The sequence below is a fragment of the Leptonychotes weddellii genome, chromosome 6 (genome assembly GCF_054177405.1).
Source record: "Leptonychotes weddellii isolate Sample4059 chromosome 6, ASM5417740v2, whole genome shotgun sequence".
Classification (NCBI taxonomy): Eukaryota; Metazoa; Chordata; class Mammalia; order Carnivora; family Phocidae; genus Leptonychotes; species Leptonychotes weddellii.
Window position 1 is genome coordinate 101,159,363 of NC_138374.1, and position 24,595 is coordinate 101,183,957.

Sequence of the window (24,595 nt, forward strand, 5' to 3'; positions counted from 1 at the left end):
CAGGCTCCCTGCTCCACGGGAAGCCTGCTTCTCCCTCTCCTACTGCCTCCTGCTTGTGTTCCCTCTCTCGCTCTTTGCACTCTGTCAAATAAATAACTAAAATCTTTAATAAAAAAAAAAAAGAATATGCACAATTATCTAAACAGGCTAGTAAAATACTCTTCCCTTTTCCATCTGTCTATCTGTATGAGGCTGGATTTTCCTCATATACTTCAACAAAACATGTCAACAGACTGAGTGTAGAAGGAGATATGAGAATCCAGCTGTCTTCTGTTAAACCAGATATTAAAGAGATCTGCAAGCATGTGAAACAGGGTAATTTTTTTTGTTTAAGAAGTTTTATTTTGCAAAAATATTAACATGTAGCAAGTTCACTATACTTGATTACTTGATAAATACTTTTTAAACATCTGTTTGAAATTCTAATATGGTAAATGGGAAAAGATAAATAGTCCACATCAATCTAAGTTCTTTGGGGTCTTCAGTAATTCTGAAGAGTGCAAAGAAGCTCTGAGATCAAAAAAGTATATGGATTGCTACTTAAGAGAATTTAATTTGAGCATATGGTTGTGTTCTGGGGGTGGAGAATGTGGTATGCCCTGAGTCGCCTTTGGTTTAAGGCTTCTCGTTCTCAAAAAGGAATTTAAATGTACTTTACAGAATTGCTAACTTTTATATTCTTTATTTTTATTTTTTAAAAATACTTTATTTATTTATTTGTCAGCAAGAGAGAGCATGCACAAGCAGGGGAAACAGCAGGCAGAGGGAGAAGCAGGCCCCCCACTGAACAAGGAGCCCGATGCAGTACTTGATCCCAGGACCCCAGGGTCATGACCCGAGCCAAAGGCAGAGGCCTAACCGACTGAGCCACCCAGGCACCCCTAATTTTTATCTTCTTTAAAATGAGATATTATAGATACCTCGTTAATCCTGTCTTCTATTATCATAGGTGATATTCAACACTTAGAAGTAAACCAAGTACCTGGTATTATGGGAAGATGTGTACCTCTTTCTTCACCAAATCAGCCAGAAACCTTACGAGAAAGTAAAAACATGTACTTAGTCCCTCCCCTTTTTATGTTAAATAGAGTTTCTCATTAACACTGAAAGTATATGGCTGGTATGGGAGGAACAATGAGAGGATTCTGCTAACCCATAAACTGGGTGTTAAACAGACCTGGGGAGATGTCCTGTTGGCCATATAGGTCAATGATATATTCAGCCTGGCCCCATAGCTGTATTCTCTGTTTTGACACTTACTTTTTAGCTCTCATGGGTATTTTCTAACCGAAATTATTGTAAGTCACCTTTCTTCATTTTGCTAGTGCTTTATCTTCTGGTATTTAAACTGTCAGAGGGAGGGGCGCCTGGGTGGCTCAGTTGTTAAGCATCTGCCTTCGGCCCTGATCATGATCCCAGGGTTCTGGGATCGAGCCCCACATCAGGCTCCCTACTCAGAGGGAAGCCTGCTTCTCTCTCTCTTGCTGTCTCTCTCTCTGTCAAATAAATAAGATCTTTAAAAAAAAAAAAAAAACTGTCAGAGGGAATAGGATGCATGCAGTTTCTGTTTTAAAGTCATAGGCAGCAAACACCCTGAGTGAATACCCAGAAGAACTGGTTAAGAAGTCATTGAAGGATCAAAACAGATCTCTTCGTTTAGGTGCATGAAGATTATAATCTTTGTATACTAGAGACCGTATAATTATAAAATGATTCCTTTTTGGCTTTTATATGCAGTAATACTCAATTATAACATTTAAATTGTGGATATTGGCCCATTGTTAGGCGGCCAATTTTTTTTGTTTTTCGTTTTTTCTCTTCTGTGTCTATCTTTATTTGCACTTCTGAAAAGTAATAGTGTCATTCTCACTACACCAATATAGAATGCTACCTCAGAAGTGGTTGGTCTTTTTTTTAATGTGTATCACTTTTTATTTATTTATTTTTCCAAGTTTTATTTATTTAAAGATTTTATTTATTTATTTGACAGAGAGACACAGTGAAGTGAGAGAGGGAACACAAGCAGGGGGAGTGGGAGAGGGAGAAGCAGGCTTCCCACCGAGCAGGAAGCCCGATGCGGGGCTCCATCCCAGGACCCTGGGATCATGACCTGAGCCAAAGGCAGACGCTTAACGACTGAGCCACCCAGGCGCCCCTGTTTTTCCAAGTTTTAATTTAAATTTCAGTTGGTTAATATACAATGTAATATGAGTTTCAGTTGTAGAATTTAGTGAGTCAGCACTTCCATATCACACCGAGTGCTCATCACAAGTGCCCTCCGTCATCCCCATCACCTATTCAACCCAAATCCCCTCCTCCCACATCTCCCCTCTGGTAACCATCAATTTGTTCTGAACAGTTAAGAGTCTGTTTCTTGGTTTTCCTCTCTCCCCCCACACCCCGTGCCCATGTTCCTTTGTTTCTTAAATTCCACATGAGTGAAATCATACAGTATTTGTCTTTCTCTGACTGACTGACTTTGCTTAGCATTCTCTAGCTCCACCCATGTCAAATGGCAAGACTTCATTCTTTTTTATGGCTGTGTAATATTCCTCTATACGTGTGTGTGTGTGTGTGTGTACATAGGGTAGTTCTATTTTTAACTTTTTTTTGAGGAACCTCCATACTGTTTCCAGAGTGGCTGCACCAGCTTGCATTCCCACCAGCAGTGTAAGAGGGTTCCCCTTTCTCCGCATCCTTGCCAACATTTGTTGTTTCCTGTGGTATTAATTTTAGCCATTCTGACTGGTGTGAGGTGATACCTCATTGTAGTTTTGATGTGTTTTCCTGATGATGAGTGATGTTAAGCATCTTTTCATGTGTCTGTTAGCCATCTGTATGTCTTCTCTAGAAAAATGTTTATTCGTGTCTTCTGCCCATTTCTTAACTGGATTATTTGTTTTTGGGGGTGTTGAGTTGGATAAGTGTTTTTTTTTTTTAAGATTTTATTTATTTACTTGAGAGAGAGTGCACGAGAGCACATACATGAATTGGGGGCAGAAGCAGAGGAAGAAGCAGACTCCTCACTGAGCAGGGAGGCTGATGTAGGGCTTGATCACAGGACTGAGATCATGACCTGAGCTGAAGGCAGACACGTAACTGACTGAGCCACCCAGGTGCCCCTGATAAGTTCTTTATAGGTTTTGGATACTAACCCTATATCAGATACATCACTTGCAAATATCTCCTCCCATGGAGGAGGCTACCTTTTAGTTTTGTTGATTGTTTCCTTTGCTGTGCAGAAGCTTTTTATTTTTATAAAGTCCCAATAGTTTATTTTTGCTTTTGCTTCTGTTGCCTCAGGAGACATATCTAGTAAAAAGTTGCTCTGGCCAGTGTCAACGAGGTTGCTGCCTGTGTTCTCTGGGATTTTGATGGTTTCCTGTCTCAAATTTAGGTCTTTCATCCATTTTGGATTTATTTTTGTGTATAATGTAAGAAAGTGGTCTGGTTTCGTTCTTTTGCATGTGGCTTTCCAGTTTTCCCAGCACCATTTGTTGAAGAGACTGTCTTTTTTCCATTGGATATTCTTTCCTGCTTTGTTGAAGATTAGTTGGCCATATGGTTGTGGGTCCATTTTGGGTTTTCTATTCTGTTTCATTGATCTATGTGTCTATTTTTGTGCTAGTACCATACTGTTTTGATGATTACAGCTTTGTAATAGAGCTTGAAGTCCAGAATTGTGAGGCCTCCAGCTTTGCTTATCATTTTCAAGATTGCTTGGGCTATATGGGGTCTTTTGTGTTTCCATACATTTTAGGATTGTTCTAGCTCTGAAAAATGCTGTTGGTATTTTGATAGATACCATTAAATGTGTAGATTGCTTTGGGTAGTATAGACATTTTAACAGTATTTGTTCTTCCAATCCATGAGAGTGGAAGTGGGGAAAATTTTTAGAACTTTGTGACTATATCTAATTTGAAAGCATTCTAAATCATAGCACTTAATGGCCTAGTTTCACTCTCTAAACAAGAAACACACTCACCTGCTATATGTATATATTATACATATTTATGTTTAAACTAATAATATTAGGAAATCTTCTAATGAGATTTTAGATTTAAAAATGTCTCAGATTAAAGACAAGCTACTCAATGGGAGAAGTATTTGCAAATGACATCTCTGATAAAGGGTTAGTATCCAAAATATATAAGGAACTGATACAGCTCAACACCCAAAAAACAAATAATCCAATTAAAAAATGGGCAGAAGACATGAGCAGGCATTTCTCCAAAGAAGACATATGGATGGCCAGCAGACACATGAAGAGATGTTCAACATCACTCATCGTCATTCAAATCAAAACTACAATCAAATCTTTGAACGACATTCAAATCAAAACTACAATGAGATAGCACCTCACACCTGTCAGAATAGCTAAAACCAAAAATGCAAGAAACGACGGGGGTATTGGCGAGAATGCAGAGAAATAAGAACCCTCGTGCATTGTTGGTGGGAGTGCAAATTGATGCAGCCACTGTGGAAAACAGTATAGCAGTTCCTCAGAAAGTTAAAAATAGAACTGCCCTACGATCCAGGAATCGCATTACTGGGTATTTAGTCAAAAAATACAAATACATTAATTTAAAGAGATACATGCACCTCTATGTTTATTGCAGCATTATTTACAATATGAAAATTGTAAGCAGCCAGTGAATGAAAGCCAAATATGAGAGCAGCCTGAGTGTCCATTGATAGATAAATGGATAAAGAAGAAGTGGTGTATATATATACAATGGAATATTATGTAGCCATAAAAAGAAATGAAATCTTGCCTTTGGGAACAACATGGAACGAGCTAGAGGGTATAATGCTAAATGAAATAAGTCAGTCAGAGAAAGACAAATATATTTCACTCATATATGGAATTTAAGAAACAAAACAAATGAGCAAAGTTAAAAAAAAAAAAAGAAAAAGACAAACCAAGAAACAGACTCTTAACTATAGAGAACAAACTGATGGTTACCGGAGGGGAGAGGGGTGGGGGGATGGGGGAAATAGGTGAAGGGAATTAAGAGTACACTTATCATGATGAGCACTGAGTAATGTATGAAATTGTTGAACCACTATATTGTACACCTGAAACTCATGTAACACTGTATGTTAACTATACTGGAATTTAAAAAAAATTTTTAAAGTCTCAGATTAAAATACCTCCCTTCTGAAAGACTAGCTGCATGAGTAACCCTTCCTCAACCCTTTTTACCCTCACCACCCCTCCCTCCACCCCAAGAAAAGGAAAGCTGTGTTAGGACTTGTACATGTGAGTATAAATTACTATCACACCAAATGGCAGCATATGTGAATGTTAATGGCACTTTAGTTAATTTGTAGGATTGCTGCTTATATGACTTTTAAGTATAGGCTGTTCAGAGAAAGATTAAATTTTGTCCTCAGATAAACCTGATATAAATAGTGACTATTTTATTCCGAAATCAGCTGAGAACATAATACTGTTATTTTTAAAGGTTTAAACTTTGATATTTGTTCGCAAAGAGCCTTCTGTAAAGATCTAAAAACACAGGCGCCTGGGTGGCTCAGTTGGTTAAGCGACTGCCTTCGGCTCAGGTCATGATCCTGGAGTCCCGGGATCGAGTCCCGCATCGGGCTCCCTGCTCAGCGGGGGGTCTGCTTCTCCCTCTGACCCTCTTCCCTCTCATGTGCTTGCTCTCTCTCATTCTCTCTCTCTCAAATAAATAAATAAAATCTTTAAAAAAAAAAAAGATCTAAAAACACTTTTGGGAGTGGTAGTTTGCTGAAGATGGTATGTGATCACAGGTGTTAACTTAGGCAGTAGTTGACTTGTTCCTGGAACATGTTGTCTGTGATTTCAGTCCTTTCCCCTTACCTTGATTACAGAGAGGTACAGAAAGCAGTCAACACTGCCCAGGGATTATTTCAGAGATGGACAGAGCTCCTCCAGGACCCTTCCACAGCAACGAGGGAAGAAATCGACTGGACCACCAATGAGCTGAGAAACAACCTCCGGAGCATAGAGTGGGATCTCGAGGACCTTGACGAGACCATCAATATCCTTTTCTATGGTGCCTATGCCTTTGGGGTCGACAGAAAAGTGAACACGTTTTTATCCTCATTTCTCAAGTTCGTTGATAAGATATTTCCTTTTATAATGATTGATACTGCTTATATTTGTACCATGACACACTTGAAATACTTGCCCAGTAAGCCAAGGGGCAGGGGCCACCTTCTTCTACGGTGCATGATAAATCCGGCAACACGGAGACAATGTGGTGCAGTGGTTATAAGCTCGGACCCTGGAGGCAGACTGTGTGTTCAAGTCCTGGCTACACCAGTTACTAACTTTGTGACTTTGGGCACCTTGCTCTCTGCTTCAGTTTCCTCTTCTGTAGAAAGTTAGGATAACAGTAGTTACTGTCTCATAGGGTTGTGGAAAGTTGAACAGGTAAGTGTGGGGCCTGACACGCAGTGAGCTGCTGTGTTAGTCACTATTCCATAGAGGTGTATACAGACCAGTGTCCTACATTGTTAATTAGAAATCAAAAGAAAATCCTTTTGTGGACTGTCTTTTTTCTGTTCAAGAAGTGATGTGTTACAACGCCAGTGTCCATCAGAGAGCATTTTGTACCATGAAACTGCATTTAGTAAAAGCAGATCTGTTCTGTTAAGTCATGCTGTTGAGGGGAGGTACACTGACCTGACTGGCGAACCAGAGAATGATGGCCTTTTTTCAGCTGGAAAAATTCCAGTTAATCAAAAATTTTGAAGATATGCCAGTTGCACGTTCTCAGTTCTCTCTCGTTCTCTCTGTAAGTGTGATCTAGGAAACCAGCTTTTCAGGTTCATATGCAGTTAATAAGTGGAGGGCATAATCTATTTATAATATTTCTATTCATCATATGACCCTGGGTACCTTTTAAATTATTTTAAAAAGTATATTGTTAAAAATTAGTGGAACAAAATATGTGAGAAGGTGGGATCAAAAACACAGGTACAGGGAGATATCTTGAGATAGAGGGAAGAGAAGAAGATTGGGGAGACAGAAATTGTGAGAGAAGGAGGACAGAAGTGTTAACAGATACACACACACCTTGGAGATACTGTGGTTCGGTTCCAGACCACCACAGTAAGGGGAGTATCGTGGTCTCAGTAAAGCAACTCAAGTGAATTTTTAGGGTATCCTGGTGCATATAAAAGTTATATCTACACTATACAGTAGTCTGTTAAGTGTGCAGTAGTGTTTTGTCTAAAAACAATGTATATACCTTAATTTAAAAATACTTTATTGCTGGGACACCTGGCTGGCTCAGTCAGTAGAGCGTGTTACTCTTGATCTCAGGGTTGCAAGTTCAAGCCCCACGTTGGGTGTAGAGATTACTTAAAAATAAAATCTTTAAAAAAAATACTTTATTTTTTTTTTAAGATTTTATTTGACAGAGAGAGAGACAGGAAGAGCAGGAACACAAGCAGGGGGAGTGGGAGAGGGAGAAGCAGGCTTCCCGCTGAGCAGGGAGCCCGATGCGGGGCTCGATCCCAGGACGCTGGGACCATGACCTGAGCTGAAGGCAGACGTTTAATGTCTGAGCCACCCAGGCGCCCCTAAAAAAATACTTTATTCCTAAAAAAGTCTAGTCATCATCTCAGCTTCCAGCGAGTCACAATCATAGATCACCATAACAAATATAATAATGAAAAAGCTTGAAATTTTTTTTTTTTTTAAAGATTTTATTTATTTATTTAACAGAGAGATAGCAAGAGCGGGAACACAAGCAGGGGGAGTGGGAGAGGGAGAAGCAGGCTCTCCGCTGAGCAGGGAGCCCGATGTGGGGCTCGATCCCAGGACCCTGGGATCATGACCCGAGCCGAAGGCAGATGCTTAACGACTGAGCCACCCAGGCGCCCAAAGCTTGAAATATTTTAAGAATTACCAAAATGTGACAGAGACATGAAGTGAGCAGGTGCTATTGGAAAAATGGTGCCCATAGACTTGCTCGACACAGGGTTGTCAGAAGCCTTCAACTTGTAAAACACAATGTCTGCTAAATGCAGTAAAACAAAGCACAATAAAACGAGGTATGGCTTTGTATTCATCATTCATTCAGCAAATAATCATTGAGTGTACCATGTGCTGGATATTTTGTTAGTTACTGAGATTGGATTGATAAAGCAAAACAGTATACCAGCCCTCATGGAATTTATGGTGGGGAGTAGTGAGGGGCTCAGGGGACAGGGGAACAGACATTAATCAAATAACACTATGTATTTGCAGACTGTGAGAGAAAAGACCAGAGAGCCATGCGAGTGTCTGACATGGGGCAGCAGGACCAGGCTGGGAATAAGGAGATTAGGGAAAACTTCAAAGAAGCCTCAACCTCTAGATTAATAAGCAGGATTAGCTTCTTGACATAAATGGAATGGTTTGGAACAGCAGATGAAAAAGGCTTGCAAAGCTGTCATGGGAAAGATGATCTGAAGTCAGAAAAGAGTAAACCAAGAGTGCTGGCAGGCATCTGGAAGAGCCCAGCTCAGCCGTGGTCAGCCTGCCATGCATGGACTTGTAGTGAACCCAGTCAGCAGGGGCTGTGTTTCTTAACCTAGTGGGTCTTCTCCACTCGGAGGCACAGAGATCCTCATAGCTGTGGGAAGAGAAAGTTTGAGAATGATGTGTGTCAAGTTGACAGTGTTTTAAGAAACATCGAGCCAGATCTTACTGCTTACCTGTGAGAGATTTTGTGGTTTAACATGATGATGTTTGTTAGGTTTTTAATGATGAAATTGCTTTCCCTTGACTTTTTGACCCACGCATAGTTGAAGCAAACCCTAGAAAATTCAACCTCGATGCAACTGAATTGAGTATAAGAAAAACCTTCATCACAAGTACTCGGCAAGTTGTCAGGGTAAGGAATATGGTCTTATTGTGTTATTTGTGCAAAAAATAGCCACACTTCTCAGAACTTTTTTTTTTAATTGTAAACTAATAGGTCAACTCTGAAACCACTTTTTAGTATGAATTAAGTGCCAGTTTTCTTCCTAATTTCTCTGATTCAAATAAAGAAATCTGTTTGTAGTATTGTCTAGCTTATTTCTTGGAGCAAAAATGAGAGTAGATGACCGGCTTTGGGGAGGTTACTTGTCCATAGCTTTTGTTTCTCCAAACCAGTTATCTTTTTGCCTCTTTATTTCTCGGTATACTGTATTTTTGGACAAAAGGAAGAATTACTATTGTAGAAACCATTTGGTTTCTTGATTGATTGGTAATCACTTTGCATTGTGAAGAGTGACTCTTACCAGGTTTGGATAGCGGCCTCTTCCACCATCTGAATTGCTTCTGGAACCTTTGCAACCCATGTTACTGACATTTCCATATACAACTGCTTGACAGCCTTTCGGGAGCTGTCCAGAGCAGCATCCATCAGAGTGCAAAACACCAATCCAAGTAAACAAATCTCTAGTCTCAAATTATATAGCTAATAACCTATTGTTTAAAAAAAAAAAAAAAACTAGGAGAAAATATCATTTAAGTCAAATCTTGTCTCCTTGAGATATGTTTGTATTTTGAAACTATATGGCTAAGCCATTTGATTAGCATAACTAGATGTAAGAGAACCAGCTGTCTTTAACATATGTACTAGAAAGCAGCTTCCTTGAATAAAGAAACTTGGGATCATACCAGCGCTAACATATGGCTTTTTAGGAGTCATCTCAGGCAGGAACCTTGGTATGTGTTTGCCAAAGACTTTATGTCATGTGATTTCCTTTTGAAATTATTTCAAATCGTAGGTTATCACTGAACTTTAATTCTTGTGTCGTCTTTTATTCATTAGTTGCCTTTCTATGTGTGTGTGTATAAATTATTGTTAAATAGGCCCATACTTTAATGGGCCAGTAACCTTTTGGGACCTAAGTACACCATCTATATGCACTGAGCATTTGTATTAGACACTCCTAATTTCTAGCCAGTTCAGAATGTTATTCTGACAAGAAAGCCCCTTATTCCAAGAAGGTAAGTCCCCAATTATTTATTTTATAAATATAGTTTGCTTTTTTATTTTTTGTAATAGATTTTCTGAAAGACACTGCTGTAGAGGCTGGTATTTAAATAGCACTGGCAGTGAAGCATAAATTCCTGAACTCAATCACTGTGTTTGTTCTTTTTGCAAGATAGTACTTGTAAATTTTGCAAATTGAAATTCAGAGGTAAATATATTGAAAGTTAAGTTAGTTGGTATAATTGCAAGTAGAAACCAAAGTTCATTTTCTAATACTTGAAGAGGTTTTTAAAGTACATTCTTTGAAGGAAGTATTCTTTTTTTTTTTTTTTTAGATTTTATTTATTTGAGAGAGAGTGAGAGAGAGAGAGCACAAGAGGAGGGTCAGAAGGAGAAGCAGACGCCCCACTGAGTGGGGGAGCCCGATGCAGGGCTCGATCTTGGGACTGTGGGATCATGACCTGAGCCCAACGCAGATGCTTAACCGACTGAGCCACCCAGGCGCACCTGAAAGAAGTATTCTAAATCAAGTCCATATTTCATATATAGTGTTGCAGTCCTTCTAGAGTTGAAGTCTAAAGCATACTCAACTGTATAATCCAACTGAGTATTGTAGAGTTTTTAATCATTCTTGTTTTAATTATGACCCCTTTTTCGGAAGCTGTTATTGTTTGCTAGTTGTAGGTTAGCAGTACATAACTGAGCTTTTGCTGATCTCATTTTGATAAATTCTAATTGAAGTCCTGTAAGAAGAGAAGGAGGTAGTAATGATGCCAACTTGATTTTTTTTTTAAAGCACCCTGTGTTGATTGACTATTATTGCATTCAGTTAAGCAGCATTTGTATACAGAGATCTCTGGGTTCTAGTTGGAGGAGATAGAGTAGGATCAGAGAGTTAGCCAATTTGGGAAATGAGACCTAAGACTACACTCTGATTTGGGATTTGTCTTTCACAAGCTCACGTAAACTCCCCTGTTAACCATTATCAATAGGTTTTCATTTAGTTGCTCTAAACACTACATTTGGATCCACAGCTGATGCCAGGGGTGCTTTCTCCTTCATAGGCAGGAGAATCAGTGATAAATTGTGCATTTGTGTGTCTGGTTGCTGTCTCTAAAGAATTACATCTTTCTCTTGTTTTTCTTTTCAATTAACGTCCATTGGTTTTGCTTTTAGAAGCCTTCCTTGTTTTCCCAAGTGTCTTTTAAGGTTGTACAGTTTAGTAAGTTTTGCTGGCGGTTTTTACTGAAGAAAGCAAAATATTCTTTTGTGTGTGTAAATAGCCTTTGATAATTTTGAAGTAATCATTTTTACATTTATGGAGTTATCTACACAACAGCGATTTTGCATGTGGAATTTTTCTGTTGTGGAAATATGTTCCAGGAGTGACCTCATTTTAATTTAGTAGCAAAAGGCTTTGCAGTGTGTGGCAGAGGAATACGGGGGGTGAGCTGTTAGGAGACCTGAGTTCTAGGCTCATCCGTGACCTTAATAAATTTTCATCATGGCAGGTCAGTTAGCTTCTTTCACTCTGTGTTTTCTTTATCAATTAAATGGTCCTCACAGACATTTTCTAACTTTAACTTTCAAAGGAATGAGAACTATACATCCCTGTGGGGGGAAGAAAAAAAAACCCCATCTTGTTCCAACCCAAGAGTTGTTCACATACCATTCTAAGTCAAGGCAGACATGGTTAACCAAAAAGGATGAGGTGTATAGGGTGTGAGACCTCTTAGTGCGAAGTACTGGGGGATGTATAGTGTCCCATTCACTCAGTTCGGAAGACACCATGAAATGGGAACAGGAGCGTAGATAACCAGGACATTTATTGCTCTTTTGGCAGACAAACCAAATTGTATTGGTACTGCTTCTTGACTGCTGGTTCTAAACTTCATGTGTTAGATGATTGATTATGTTTTTGGCCTGATGGGTTATTATAGAATGCTTAAAACTGTGTAGTGACTTAGCTTAAAATTCCAAATCCTAATAAGAAGGTAGTCTGTTGCATGGTATCTTACAGCTTTTAACGTCCATAGAAAAAATGCCATCCTGAAGTGAAAGCCTGGTGCTTTACCTGCTGCCATGGCCACACACAGGACGCACACCACACACAGGATGCACAGCACACAGCTGTTGGGGAAGTCATGGCCATCAGGGCTAACCGCCCCTCCCCCACACACATTTATTAAGCAGAAACTTTAAAAACTGGAACTTTTAAGATATCTATTTCATTAAAGTAATGCATGTTCATTAAAGAAAATTAGAAAAATGTTAATAAGAGGAAAAGCTAGAAAAAGAAACCTAAGCTCAAAATAATAAACACCAAACTTTGTTACATTTTCTCATTTTGTTAATGCATGACAGTTGTATTTTTACATAGTTGATCATACTGTTAAGCAGTCATAAGCATTTTTTATTTTTTTAAATTAAAGGTAATCCATACTTGCTGTTTTTAAAATGCAAGTAATTTTGCTGTATGAGAAAGGTGAAAATGCCTCCCGCCCATTCTATAATTCCACTCCCTAGAAATAATCACTATTAACAATTTTACATATTATCTCTAGCCATTATATGACCCTGAAATAGACTCTTAAAAGAAATGACATATTATTCTGGATTTACTCTAAGTTACTGTTCTCTGGTTTGGACCTGCTGCTTATTTCTGTTTTTCTTTCATATTATAAATAACACTGCAGTGTACATCTTTGCTTTTTTTGGGGGGGGGGTATATATTTTACTTTTTTTCTTTTTAAGATTTTATTTTTAAGTAATCTTCACACGCAGTGTGGGGCTCTAACTCGCAACCCTGTGATCAGGAGTTGCATGCTCTACCAACTCAGCCAGCCGAGCACCACTTTTATATTGTTTTCTTAAAATAAATCCTGTTAGTGGAGTTGCTAGGTCAAGGCCGTGAATATTTGATACAAATATCACAGCTCTTGATACAAAATGTCAGGTTTTTTCAGAGTCCAGTTTACCTTCCAGCCATTGTTCCAGAACAGTAGGGTTTTGTGGTTTTTTTTTACATTTTTATTGAAGTATAACAATAGAGAAAAGTACATATATCCCAAGTATACAGCATGAAGAGTTTATAAACTGATTCACCACCATGGAAACGGCAACCAGAAGCATTCCAGAGCATTCCCGGCACCCCCTAGAAGCTTCCTTGTGTCCCTTTTACAGTCTTTAATTCCCTGCTCATTGTCCTGACTTCTAACAGCAAAAACACATTCTATAGCTGAAGTTCAAAGTTTAATCGAACTTCAGTTTCTTTTTCCATAGCCGTGTGTTGATATTTTCATTATGCAAGTAATGTTTATTGTTTTGAAAAATACTATTATAAAATGTAAAATGTATTAAATACCTTTTTTTTTTTTTAAGATTTTATTTATTTATTTGACAGAGAGAGCGAGAGCAGGAACACAACAAGCAGGGGGAGTGGGAGAGGGAGAAGCAGGCTTCCCGCTGAGCAGGGAGCCTGATGTGGGACTCGATCCCAGGACCCTGGGATCATGACCTGAGCCGAAGGCAGCCGCTTAACGACTGAGCCACCCAGGCGCCCATATTAAATACATTTTTAAAGCATATATTATCCATACCAATGAACATTTCAGATATTTCTCTGCATAGTTAATAATATATATAGGATTGTACTATTATTATTGTTTGATTGAATATCCAAATGTCATCTTAAATTCTAATTGGTAATTGGTAACAGGCTCACTTTAAGGCTTCTAGAATCTAAAAAAGAGCAGCTCAGACTTCAGTATTCATAAAACTCACCCAGGGACTTGTTAGCTGTACCTTAGAGTCTGCCTGAGTAGGTCTGGGTGGGGTCCAGGGACCTGCATTTTTTCTTTTTCTTTTTTTTTTTTTTAAGATTTTATTTATTTTGAGAGAGAGTGCAGATGCAGGCAGGGGCGGGCAGAGGGAGCGGGAACGAGAGAATCTCAAGCGGACTCCACGCTGAGCGCGGAGCCCTCAGGAGCTCAGTCTCACGACCCTGAAATCATGACCTGAGCCGAAACCAAGAGTCAGACACTTAACCAGCTGAGCCACCAGGTGCCCAAGGGACCTGCATTTCACCTCAGGTGACTGACTCAAGCAAATCTCACACATTTAAGAAATATGACTTATATCACTGAATTCCCTTTGTATTTTGTGGCAAATACTTTCTTTTACTAAGTATATTTTTCTCAGTTTCTATGGGTGGCCTTTTTTTTTTTTTTTTGTCTTTGAGGTTTGCGAATGGATGAAATAGGTAGAGAATCCTAGAATTTCTGGGTCAGCTGGACCCTAGACGGAGTACCCCTCAGATGCGCTGCCTACCCAGTGTCATTTCCAAGGGCTCATGTATCCTCTTGTTAAAGGCCCCCAACAGCAGGGAGCTTGCTCCTTCTGGATGCGCCATTTCTTATCTGGGGCAGCCCTGGTACTTTGTGACAGGTTATAGTAAAATGATCTCTTTACTTTTGCTCTGCTTAACATTTTTTTCTGCAGAAAAACCAAAGTGAGCTTCTAAAACATGAACCAGAATACTCCATGGCCCTGCTTAAAATACCTTAAGGCCTTCCCATTGCCTTTGCACAGGGGCCTGCGAGCTATATAAGAACAGTTTTACATTTTTTTAAAGGATAATTAGAAAACACACACACAACAAAGAGTATATGACAGGGACTGAATACTTAATATCTACTCCTTATCAAACAGAGTTTGCCAACCCCTGCCTCAGGATAAAATCTAAGCCCCGTGTTTTTGGCCAGCCTTCTCTTCTTTCCCCCACCCCTGAACACACAGTTGGCTCCTCCAGCCTCCCTGGCCTGCCTTCTCCACAGCTAAAGGCACTGAGCTTTTTCCTGCCTCCAGGCTTTTGTACTTGCTGTTCCCTTTGCCTGGAATTCTCAGCCTCTGGCTCTTTCTGTGGTTGGCTCATTCTTGCCCTTCCGATCTCAATTCCAGTGTTACCCCCATCCTTCTAAAGTGGTGTCCTTCACCCACTCAATCCCAGCCCTGTTTGTTCCCTTCCGTCCCAACACAGTCATCAGCTTATTGACGTGTCTGTGGGATTACTGTTTGCCCCTTCCTCACCATGGTACCCTCTCCACGCGGGCAGGGGCCTTGCCTGTATTGCTCACTGCTCTGTGTGGGCACGTTTTAGGCTTTAGGGAGCATTTGCCAAACGTAAAATGGGCACTTGGAAAGTTGGAGCAAGGTGGTTATTACTAAGACTCACCACAGTAGGAATGACAAAAACTGTGGCACTGTCCGATCTGCTGTTCACCTGTCACGGGTCTTGGAAGAAGTTTCTAAGAGCCTAATACCTCAAAGTTTGCATCTGTAAAATAGCCTACTTGCCGACAGAAAATTGTAATGTATTGTGGCAGCCTTTTTTTTCCCCCCAAAGATAATTTGTATTACAGTAATTATGTATTCAGTTCAAATCATTTTAAAGTATATTGGGTTGTGGTTAAATATAAGAAAAAGCGTTCATATTTAATAGTGTTTTGCTTTGGGTTAAGTAATGGGTCCATTCATTTTTCTTTCCATACAAAATTATTTTTGATATTGCTCTAGAAATTCATTCTTGTGTTAGAAATAGTCTATACTGGGGGCGCCTGGCTGGCTCAGTCGGTAGAGCATGTGACTTTTGATCTTGGGGTTGCAAGTTTGAGCTCCACTTTGGGTGTAGAGATTATGGGAGGAAGGAAGGAAGAAAGGGAAGGAGGGAAGGGAGTCTATTCTACACATGAATCCAACTCAGAAATAAAATAAATAAAATAAGAATACTAGAAAGTGTTCTCTGGTATTTAGTGGTAAACAGACTTGATCCTAAAGTGTGTGGTTTTTCACATGCATTCTGTTTGAAGATGCTAGCCCTTGAGCACGGACTTCTGTGTTTGCGCCGCAGGATTGCCATTTACTGACTGTGTGACCTTAAGAAAGTATCTTAGCCTTTTTAAATCTCAGTCTTCTTACCTGCAAAATGGAAATAATAGCAGCTTCACAGGGTCGTTGTGCAAATTCCGTGGTATCTTGTGTAAGTGTACCACGGTGTTGCGGCCTCTGGTAGGTACCCAGGAAATACGAGTTCCTTTCCTCTTTCTTCCTGTTTGAATTCAGTGTCCAGGTTACTCCCTTTTGAGGGAATATGAGTCTATTTTATTTCCTTTGTTTTTGAGACTTACAAGCTAAAGAATGCTGTCTTTTTGTTTAAAAAAATTCATAATAATCTGTGTGTATTTTGTTAGCCTGTGAAATGTTAGCCGTGATTTTGTTTTCATTCATTTTCCGGTCTTCTACTCATCTCATTAGGACATGAAGGATCAGATGTCAGCTTCATCTGTGCAGGCATTAGCAGAACGAAAAAATAGACAGGTGAGTAAACATCTGAACACAGTATCAATCAAATATCAATCAAATAGCATGGTTAGATATTTGGAATTAAAAACTGCTGACGTCTGTGTATCGTGTGTTCACGCAGAAGACTTGTACATGCTGAGCCTGGTGTGAGGCTGGCAGGTGTTGTGAAAGTCTGGTCAGCTTGCCCCAGTGCCACGGTCCTCTGTCCCTCCCTCCCTCACACCCTCTGCTTCTCTCCTCTGGGCCCCTGTAGCTCCCTCTGCTTATCCCTGTAGGCCTTTCACACAGCCATTCACTCTGCCCGTGCTGCCCACGTGCTCTGGGAAGTGCTGTGATTGCTTTGTCTCCTGTCTTTCTTTTTCTCTGCTTTCTCTGCTGGACCCCAAGCTCCTTGAAAGTGAAGAGCAATTATGTCATGAGCTGTTTTTAAATCTCTAGCTGCTATTCTATTGCCCATAGAACTTACTAGACATCTAATGAGTGAAATTTTATGTAAAGACATTGGAGGAACCTTAAATGTGTGTTAAATTAAATCTTTCATCATTTTAAGTATTTTTTTGATATGAGGTCCAGTTTTTATTAGTTATTACAGATAAATTATGAAACCTGATTTCAAAAACGCCAGTGCAGATAATGACATATCAAAAATAAAACCTACAGGAGACCAGTCCTTGAATTTAAGTATCTTTTTTTTTTAATTTTTAAATTTTTAAATTTTCTTATTTTTTATTTTTTTTAAGATTTTATTTATTTATTTGACAGAGAGAGACACAGTGAGAGAGGGAACACAGCAGAGGGAGTGGGAGAGGGAGAAGCAGGCTTCCTGCAGAGCAGGGAGCCCGATGCGGGGCTCGATCCCAGGACCCTGGGATCATGACCTGAGCTGAAGGCAGACGCTTAATGACTGAGCCACCCAGGTGCCCAATTTTTAAATTTTTTTAAAAGATTTTATTTATTTAAGAGAGAGAGAGAGCATGAGCAGGGGGAGGGGCAGAGGGAAAGGGAGAAGCAGATACCCTGCTGAGTAGGGAGCCTGACATGAGGCTCAATCCCAGGACCCTGAGATCATGACCTGAGCCGAAGGCAGCGGCTTAACCAACTGAGCCACCCAGGTGCCCTGTGTCTTTTTTTTTTTTTTTTTAAAGATTTATTTATTTATTGGAGAAAGAGAGAGCGAGCACATGTATGTGCAAGTAGGGGGAGGCGTAGAGGGAGAGAATCTTAAGCAGACTCCCTGCTGAGCAGGGCTCCATCTCACAACCTGAGATCATGACCTGAGCCAAAACCAAGAGTCAGGTGCTCAACGGAGTGAGCCACCCAGACTTAAGTATCTTTTTAAAATTAGACACTTTGGATAGAAATTCCCTTCTGACTGATAAAATCCTTTTAAAAAATTTACAACAGTCGCCTAAAATTTAGATTTAACTTCAATTCTGTTCAGACTCCATCAAGTTACTGATAGTCCATTTAGTAGACTGGTAAGAAACAGCTCATCATTATTAACTAGGAATCGGTACATCCTTACTTTAGACCTGTGGGTATTTGTTGACCCATGACATTTGAAAACAAGAGTTCAAAGAAAGGGAGGGGCTCTCCAGGTATCACCTGCCTAATTTTCCTGTTGCCTTTCCCTGCATTTAGTTCTTCAAGTCACTGTTGTGGCTTTTTCTTCCTGTCTCCCTCCCTTCCTCTTAATAGTGCAGCGGGGAACCGCCAGGCGCTAACCCAGCCCATCTGGCACTAACTCTTGAAAGGAGCTCTAGGGCATGGCCAAGGCTCGCAGCTTGAGAGTTCCCTTTTTGTCTACACTTGAACTCACAGAAGTTGAGGAACGGTACCCGAAGCAGTTGTGACAGTGAGATGGGGAACACTGGGCCTCTGTTCTGCCAAACTTGAATTGCTTTATTCTCTAGAGAGTAAAAGTTGAACCACCATAAATAAAACGTGTACTTACACATTGCCTCTCCAAGTATGGCTTGGGATTTTGTTTTTGGCATGGAGTGAAATGTCATAGAGTCACAAATTCTCAGGGAATGGCAGGACCAGTTTTCTCTCAGACTCGAGCAGGCCCAGTCTGCCTCACTGCTTCGTGCCAGGACCAGGTGCTGTGCTCCAGCCTGCTCAGCCAGGACCTCCCCGCTCCAGCACCTGCGCCCAGGCTGGTCTTCCCATGCTCTGGGCCCTCTCCATCTTCGTTCCCGTGCAGATAGATTCCTGGAAGTCAGACTAATGACATCTAATCTGCTTCACAATGAAGCATAGACAACTCTTAACGGCGTGACATATGTCCACCTAAGTGCAGACCATGAATAGACTAGAAAAAATAGCCCCGACTATGATCCCAGGAGTGCACAAGGCTGGTGGAGCCCCCACTTCTCTGTCGGTAGCCTAATGATGTACTCTATATAGACTCTTTCTGACCTTGAAAACATTGTCACTAGGCCTCAGTGTCCTCCATAGAGATTCTTAGAGTCTCTGCCTCGGAATGAGCAGGATCTTCTAAACTTGACAGCCCTAAGATCAGGTTAGGCAGAGCCATCTACAGAAGGCCTTGGGTCTGCTTTATGCCGAAGACAGTCCCCATCCGGCTTCTTGGCTGGACTGAGGCCCCGGGCTGCCAGCAGCTCTCCTAACTCCCTCAGAACTTAGGCTCTGCATCCTGAGCTTCTCCGAGCCCTGTCCCTGAAGTGTGGCCATTGGACTGAAGTCACCTTCGAACGTCAGGCCAGGAGGTCCATGTCAGTATCAAGGGGCTATTGAAGGGTTTTGCAGACAGAAAACCAAGTAACCCATGAGGCTTTTAACCGTTCTGGAGACAAAAAGTACCTAGTAAGATCTGGCACTTCCACAAGGAAGAAGAATCTTAGTCAGCAGCATCTTCTGGTTCTTTGTGCAGGGCTGGTGTGAGCGGTAACTCTGACCAACTAGTCAGATGGGCTCGTGGGGCTCCCAGTCAGAGCCCACTACCGAGAATGAGCTCTCACATTCCTGGCCGGCCTCTTCACGGAAGGGAGACTTATCCTTTTTCCAGACTTATCCTGTTCTGGCTGCAAACTTCCTTGAATTCATATTGGGAAACCTGACCCTGGGGAAGAGCTCTGACTTCGGGACCAGCACTTGCCTGGGTTATGAGGGTCAGGCGCTCACTTGTGACCATGCCTGCCTCGGAAGCAACCCCCGGTTCCTATTTGGGACGCCCGTAGCCTTTTAGTTCAACCGAAGGGCACTGGGATTTACTCATGGGTTCAGTTGAACAGACTTTGGTGGGTCTGGTGCCTTCTGTACATGAAGGGCTGTGACTTGGCTCGTTGTCATTCCAGGGAGCTCTCCCCGCCTCCTTCCGAAGAAACCCAGAAACTTTCTTGGCTCATACTTGAAAAAAAAGGGACCCTAGGTCTGTGGAATCAGATTGGAGCCTATGGGTCTCTGATGAACTTCCGAGGGTGCTAGGAAGAGCTGGCCTGAAGACCAAGTGCTTCTAGATTGTAAAGCAGTGTACAGATGGGCATTTGTTGATTTAAAGTTGACCTTTATCTGTATTTTAATGGGACAGAGCCCATTTCTGAGTCCCGTTGGGAGAGCTTGGAGGCAGTGGGTGCCCTTCCTGGCATTCCTGAAATTGTGCCACATGGGCACCAACCTACACCGCTACGCAAAAGGCTGAGCCGGCGGGAAATGCACTGCGAGCAGTCTGTGGACTCTCTGTCCCTGTGCTGGAGCATTTGCTCAGATGGTAACGGCTGGTTCCCCCCGCCCCGCTCTCGCAGGCACTCCTAGGGGACAGTGGCGGCCAGAACTGGAGCGCGGGAACGATGGACAAATCCGGGCGCCTGGACCGCGAGCTCCAGCTGGCCAACTCCCATTTCATCGAGGAGCAGCAGGCTCAGCAACAGGTACCGGAGAAGCCACCGAGGGAGGGAGGCAGGGCACCTCCTTGCGTTCCTCTGCCGCCAGGGGGCGCTGTGACCAGTGACAGCCCCGGGGGACCAGAGCTCACCCCGCGGCTGCCTGTCTGTGTGTGCAACCATTGTGTAGATGAGGGGTTTTTAAAACCTCCTTCAGAGCACGACCTTTTCGGGAGAACCAAGCTTGATTAGGTCTCTTAGGAAAAGCAGACCAGACATCCAAAACTGACAGACAAGGCCATTGATTTACAAAAAAAAAAAAACACCCCAGCAGCCTCTTCCCCCGCCTCCACTTGTATGCTCAGTTTTTTGTTCATCTCAACAAAGGCACTTTCAGAAAAACTGAGTCCTTGTTTCTTCTTTGCAAATTATTGCTGGTTCCATTATATGTAAAAATGATTGCTTTGGTGGAGGTTCTAGGGTAGAAGGAAAGTGAGGTTGATTATGATTACATCGTGGCTTTTGATATGTGTTGTATTTTAAAAAGGAAGCTAATAATGTATCTGGGGATTTGAGGATTATCTATCCATTGAAACTATTGGTTCTTAAATATTATGTTTTACGTATACACGTAGGTTTGTTCTTTTTCATTAGCCTGTCTGTTTAACCAGTTGTCTACTTAAATTGCTATTAATCAAGCAAGTTTTTTTCTTAATAAAAAATGAGGAGGCTACACCACAATTAAAAGTAATTATTTATCACTCAGTAGCTGTCCTTGAAGCAGCTTACAGCCACAGGGCCTCCTCTAGTTTGTCCTTGAGAGGAAGGAAAGGACTCTGTGCAGTTTTCCCACATTCACAGATTTGCCGGCCTCTCTCTTGGAGTCAGGCCGAGGCAGTCTTTTGTGGATTGAGACCTTGACCCTGGCGGTGGGCTTCCTCTTCCCCAACATCCCATGTCTCAGTGGTCACCACACAGGTGCTTTTGACCCTGGCTTGTTCCCTCGCTGGACTTGAGCCAACCAGAGTAAATCACTCTTGGTGGTTTCCAGGCCTGCTGACTGTTCACAAGTTGGATCGGCAGGAAGTATCAGTAGCTTGTCATCCCAGCCTTTTGAGCAGTGTGTTCTCAGAGGCGATGGTCTGGTCCTTCGATTTCTGGGCTTTGCTTCTGAATGAGAATGGTCCCAAGTTGGCAAAGAAGCTAGCAGCTGCTAGAGTACTGGGCTTGGAACCAGGTAAGATGGAGTTTAATTGCTTCTTTCCCATTTCTCTGGCACCAGTTGATCGTGGAGCAGCAGGATGAGCAGTTGGAGCTGGTCTCTGGCAGCATCGGGGTGCTGAAGAACATGTCCCAGCGCATCGGAGGGGAGCTAGAGGAACAGGCGGTGTGAGTACTGACACGCCCCTCTCGCTGCAGTGAAATTGAGGGGCAGAGCCATCTTATGAGACCCCTGAAAAGCCTGACAGTTACATGGCTAGTAAACCCAAAAGCCGTTTTACTTCTATAGCTGCATCTTTATTCTGCCTCCCCCAAAGAAGCACATTGATCAGATAAAATTTGAACAGGGTTTGGGCAAAGTTATTATCATGATTATTTTTGCACCCTGCAAAAACAGATACAGATTCCTCCGAGCGGATGCTCAGAGTGTTGTGATGAATGGGAACATGAGACAGACATGGCTGTGTAACCTCCCTGGGGATCTGGGTCCCGGAGAGGATAGGACATGAGCTGACTTCCCTCTCTCATCCCCTGACTCTCCTGCTCCATCAAACAGAACTTCTTGCTTTGCATCTTAAACTTTAACTTAATGAAGAAAAGTTTATAAATCTGACTTCAATTAATCAAAAATCTTCCCTCTCAGAAATACAAAGTAAAAACAAAGCAAACGAAAACATAACTGGGTTTGTTTATTTTTTCCTTCAGCACAGTCTCCTTTTGTGCTCAGAAGTAGGACACCAAAAGCATCATTCTTAAATGCTTTCATTTCACAAATTTCTTTCTGAAAAAATAAGACCATCCACTAGGATATTTCAGAACCTCTCCTATCTCAGTCTTGAGTTCAGCCTTATACATTCATTCTTCAGAAATTCAAACTGGGTATCTGTTCTGCTGGGAGGTCCCAGGTACCCATAGAGGAGCAAACAGACTGCATCTCTGCCGTCAGAGAGTTTACCAGTTACTGCCTAGAACAGACGTTCTACAAATGGTGCAAGTCACTAAGAGGTGCAGAGACATAAGGGGGAAGAGTGTGGTGCCTCGAGAGCCCTCGCTCCACTCAAGCTGCAGACCTGACTTAGCCCAGGTCCCTGAGAAGATGTGTGGAACTGGAACCTGAAGGATGCGTGGAAGGTGGCCCGGCAGAGGGGTGAGGGTGAGGGGAGGGTCGACTGGGGGTTAGAGAGAGTGTGAGAGAGTGCATGGGACAGAAAGGTCTGGTTTGTGTAGAGCATGGGGGTAGAGAGGGGGAGCTGCAGAAGTCAAGACGGAGGCCAAGAACAGAGCGGGGAGGCCTTTGACGCCCCATTAAGGGGTTAGGACTTTCTCTCCTGAGGGTGATGGGGAACCATGAAGATTGTGTCGGGAGTAATGCCATGGACAGGTTTACATTTGGGGCAGACCCATCTAGCTGTGGTTTAGATGACAAACAATAATGGAGTCAGATTGAAGGCAAGGAGACCAGGGGGAAGCTGAAAGAGCAGGAATCTAGGCATGCGTGTTGAATTTCTGTCTAAAATGCATTCTTCCCCTAAAATTTCAATTTGCGGATGGAAAAGGACTAATTGCCTGACTCCTTGGGGTTCAGTAGATGATAGAGAAGCCTGGCAGACTTCAGTTAAAGATGGTAACTTGAACACACCAAACATACCCTTTATGTCACTCCTTCCCTAGAGCCCACTAGGGCACCAGCAGAGGGATCTTTTTATAAAACTTTGTATACCATAAGACCTATGGGGACATAGAACATGAAATAAGAAACAGTAACCATAACATTATATGTCCTGGAAAGTAGGAAAATGAATGGCTACTGACTCAACAGACCAGAGAAAGCTGAATCCTCCGCCAGCCGCAGGGGGCGCCACGGAGCAAACACAGTTCCCGCCGCGAGCCACCAGCAGGGGAGAGCATTCACTCGTGATAGTGTGAGCCCTGAAGGGCGCGCTCATCACGTTGTGACACAGTCATAGTGGAAGGAAGGGGGATGAGTAGTGGGATGGATGCCGGGATGGGGAAGGAGGTGGGAGCAGAGCTAAGCCCTAGCCTTTTTAGAGTCGAGTCAGTAGGACAGGATTCTGGTGTGAGCATGCTCCTTGAACACACGGAAAAGCACCCAGGGACTAGTGGGAGGGGTTGGCAGCACTTGTCCAAGGGGACAGGAAACAGCCGTGGTTTTTTATAAAGAGCCTGAACGTGCTATTTAGCTCTTTAAACTGTGTCTCACTTTGGTAAAAATAATAAGTAAATTAAAAGGAAAGCACCTGGGGCTTGGACTTTGGCCTGTGTTCTCCAGCATTGGTGGCCACTGGCAGCTGTGGCCAGTGAATACATAAAATGTGGCCAGTCTGCACAGAGATGCGCCCTCGGCATAAATGCACACCAGATTTTGAAGACTTCCTATGAAAAAAAAATGTAAAGTAGCTTGTGAGTGATTTTTTTTTAATATTAGTTACATGTTGGAATGATAATATTTGGGATATATTAGGCCAAATAAAACAGATTATTAAAATTAATTTCATCTTTTTGTTTTAAATGTGGTTACTAGCAAATATTAAGTAGCGTATCGGACTCGCAGTCTGTTTCTTTTGGACAGCGCCGAGTCAGATAGATCTGGGCTAGAAACCTAGTTTAGTGGGTGTCCTTGGGCTGGAGGTTGGGTGCCTAGCCTTTCTGTCCTCAGTAGGAAAAGTCATGCCCAGCATACAAAGGTGGCTCTTGTTTTTCAGTATTTGGCCCTGCCTGGATAGGTCTGCAGCTACAGGCCGAGATGCTAGCAGGATCTTAGATGAGCTAATAGTGTGTTAATTTGGAATTTCAGGTAAGGGACAAAGATCTGTTTATTTAGTTGTCAACATGGAGTTTATTTAATAATTAATAAGGAGTTGGTTGCCCGGAGTCCTGCAGGCAGTCAGGTGCCTCATGGGGGCACAGACCAAGCCCAGTGGTTTCTAGCTTCCATTGATGCTGTATGTTAGGTTCCACTCTCGGGATAATCATATGTTAACCCCAAGTTGAAAAGTCTGGAATGGTTAGTCATTTATGAAATAAACAGTGCTGGAATAAGAGCATTTTGGTGTTTTCTTTCCCAGCTGCAGCGTGGACAGCAAATACTATTCACTTCCTGGAGCCACTTCTCTTAGCGGGCAAACACTGAGTTCTCTGTGGGTGGGAGTGCACACGGTCAGGAGTGTCAGTCCCAGGGCC

General features: G+C 42.1%; 1 protein-coding gene across 3 annotated transcripts in view; it reads left to right on the plus strand.

Annotated features, from left to right (window-relative positions):
- Positions 1–24,595, plus strand: part of STX6 (syntaxin 6) — a 50,284-nt gene that overhangs the window by 14,556 nt on the left and 11,133 nt on the right. For all 3 annotated transcript variants that reach the window (XM_081824780.1, XM_006736849.3, XM_031031809.2), the window contains exons 2-6: positions 5,860–6,029; positions 8,782–8,876; positions 16,281–16,343; positions 20,096–20,221; positions 21,456–21,562. In XM_081824780.1, the coding sequence (XP_081680906.1) occupies positions 5,860–6,029; positions 8,782–8,876; positions 16,281–16,343; positions 20,096–20,221; positions 21,456–21,562 (561 nt within the window). The remainder of the gene's footprint in view (positions 1–5,859; positions 6,030–8,781; positions 8,877–16,280; positions 16,344–20,095; positions 20,222–21,455; positions 21,563–24,595) is intronic.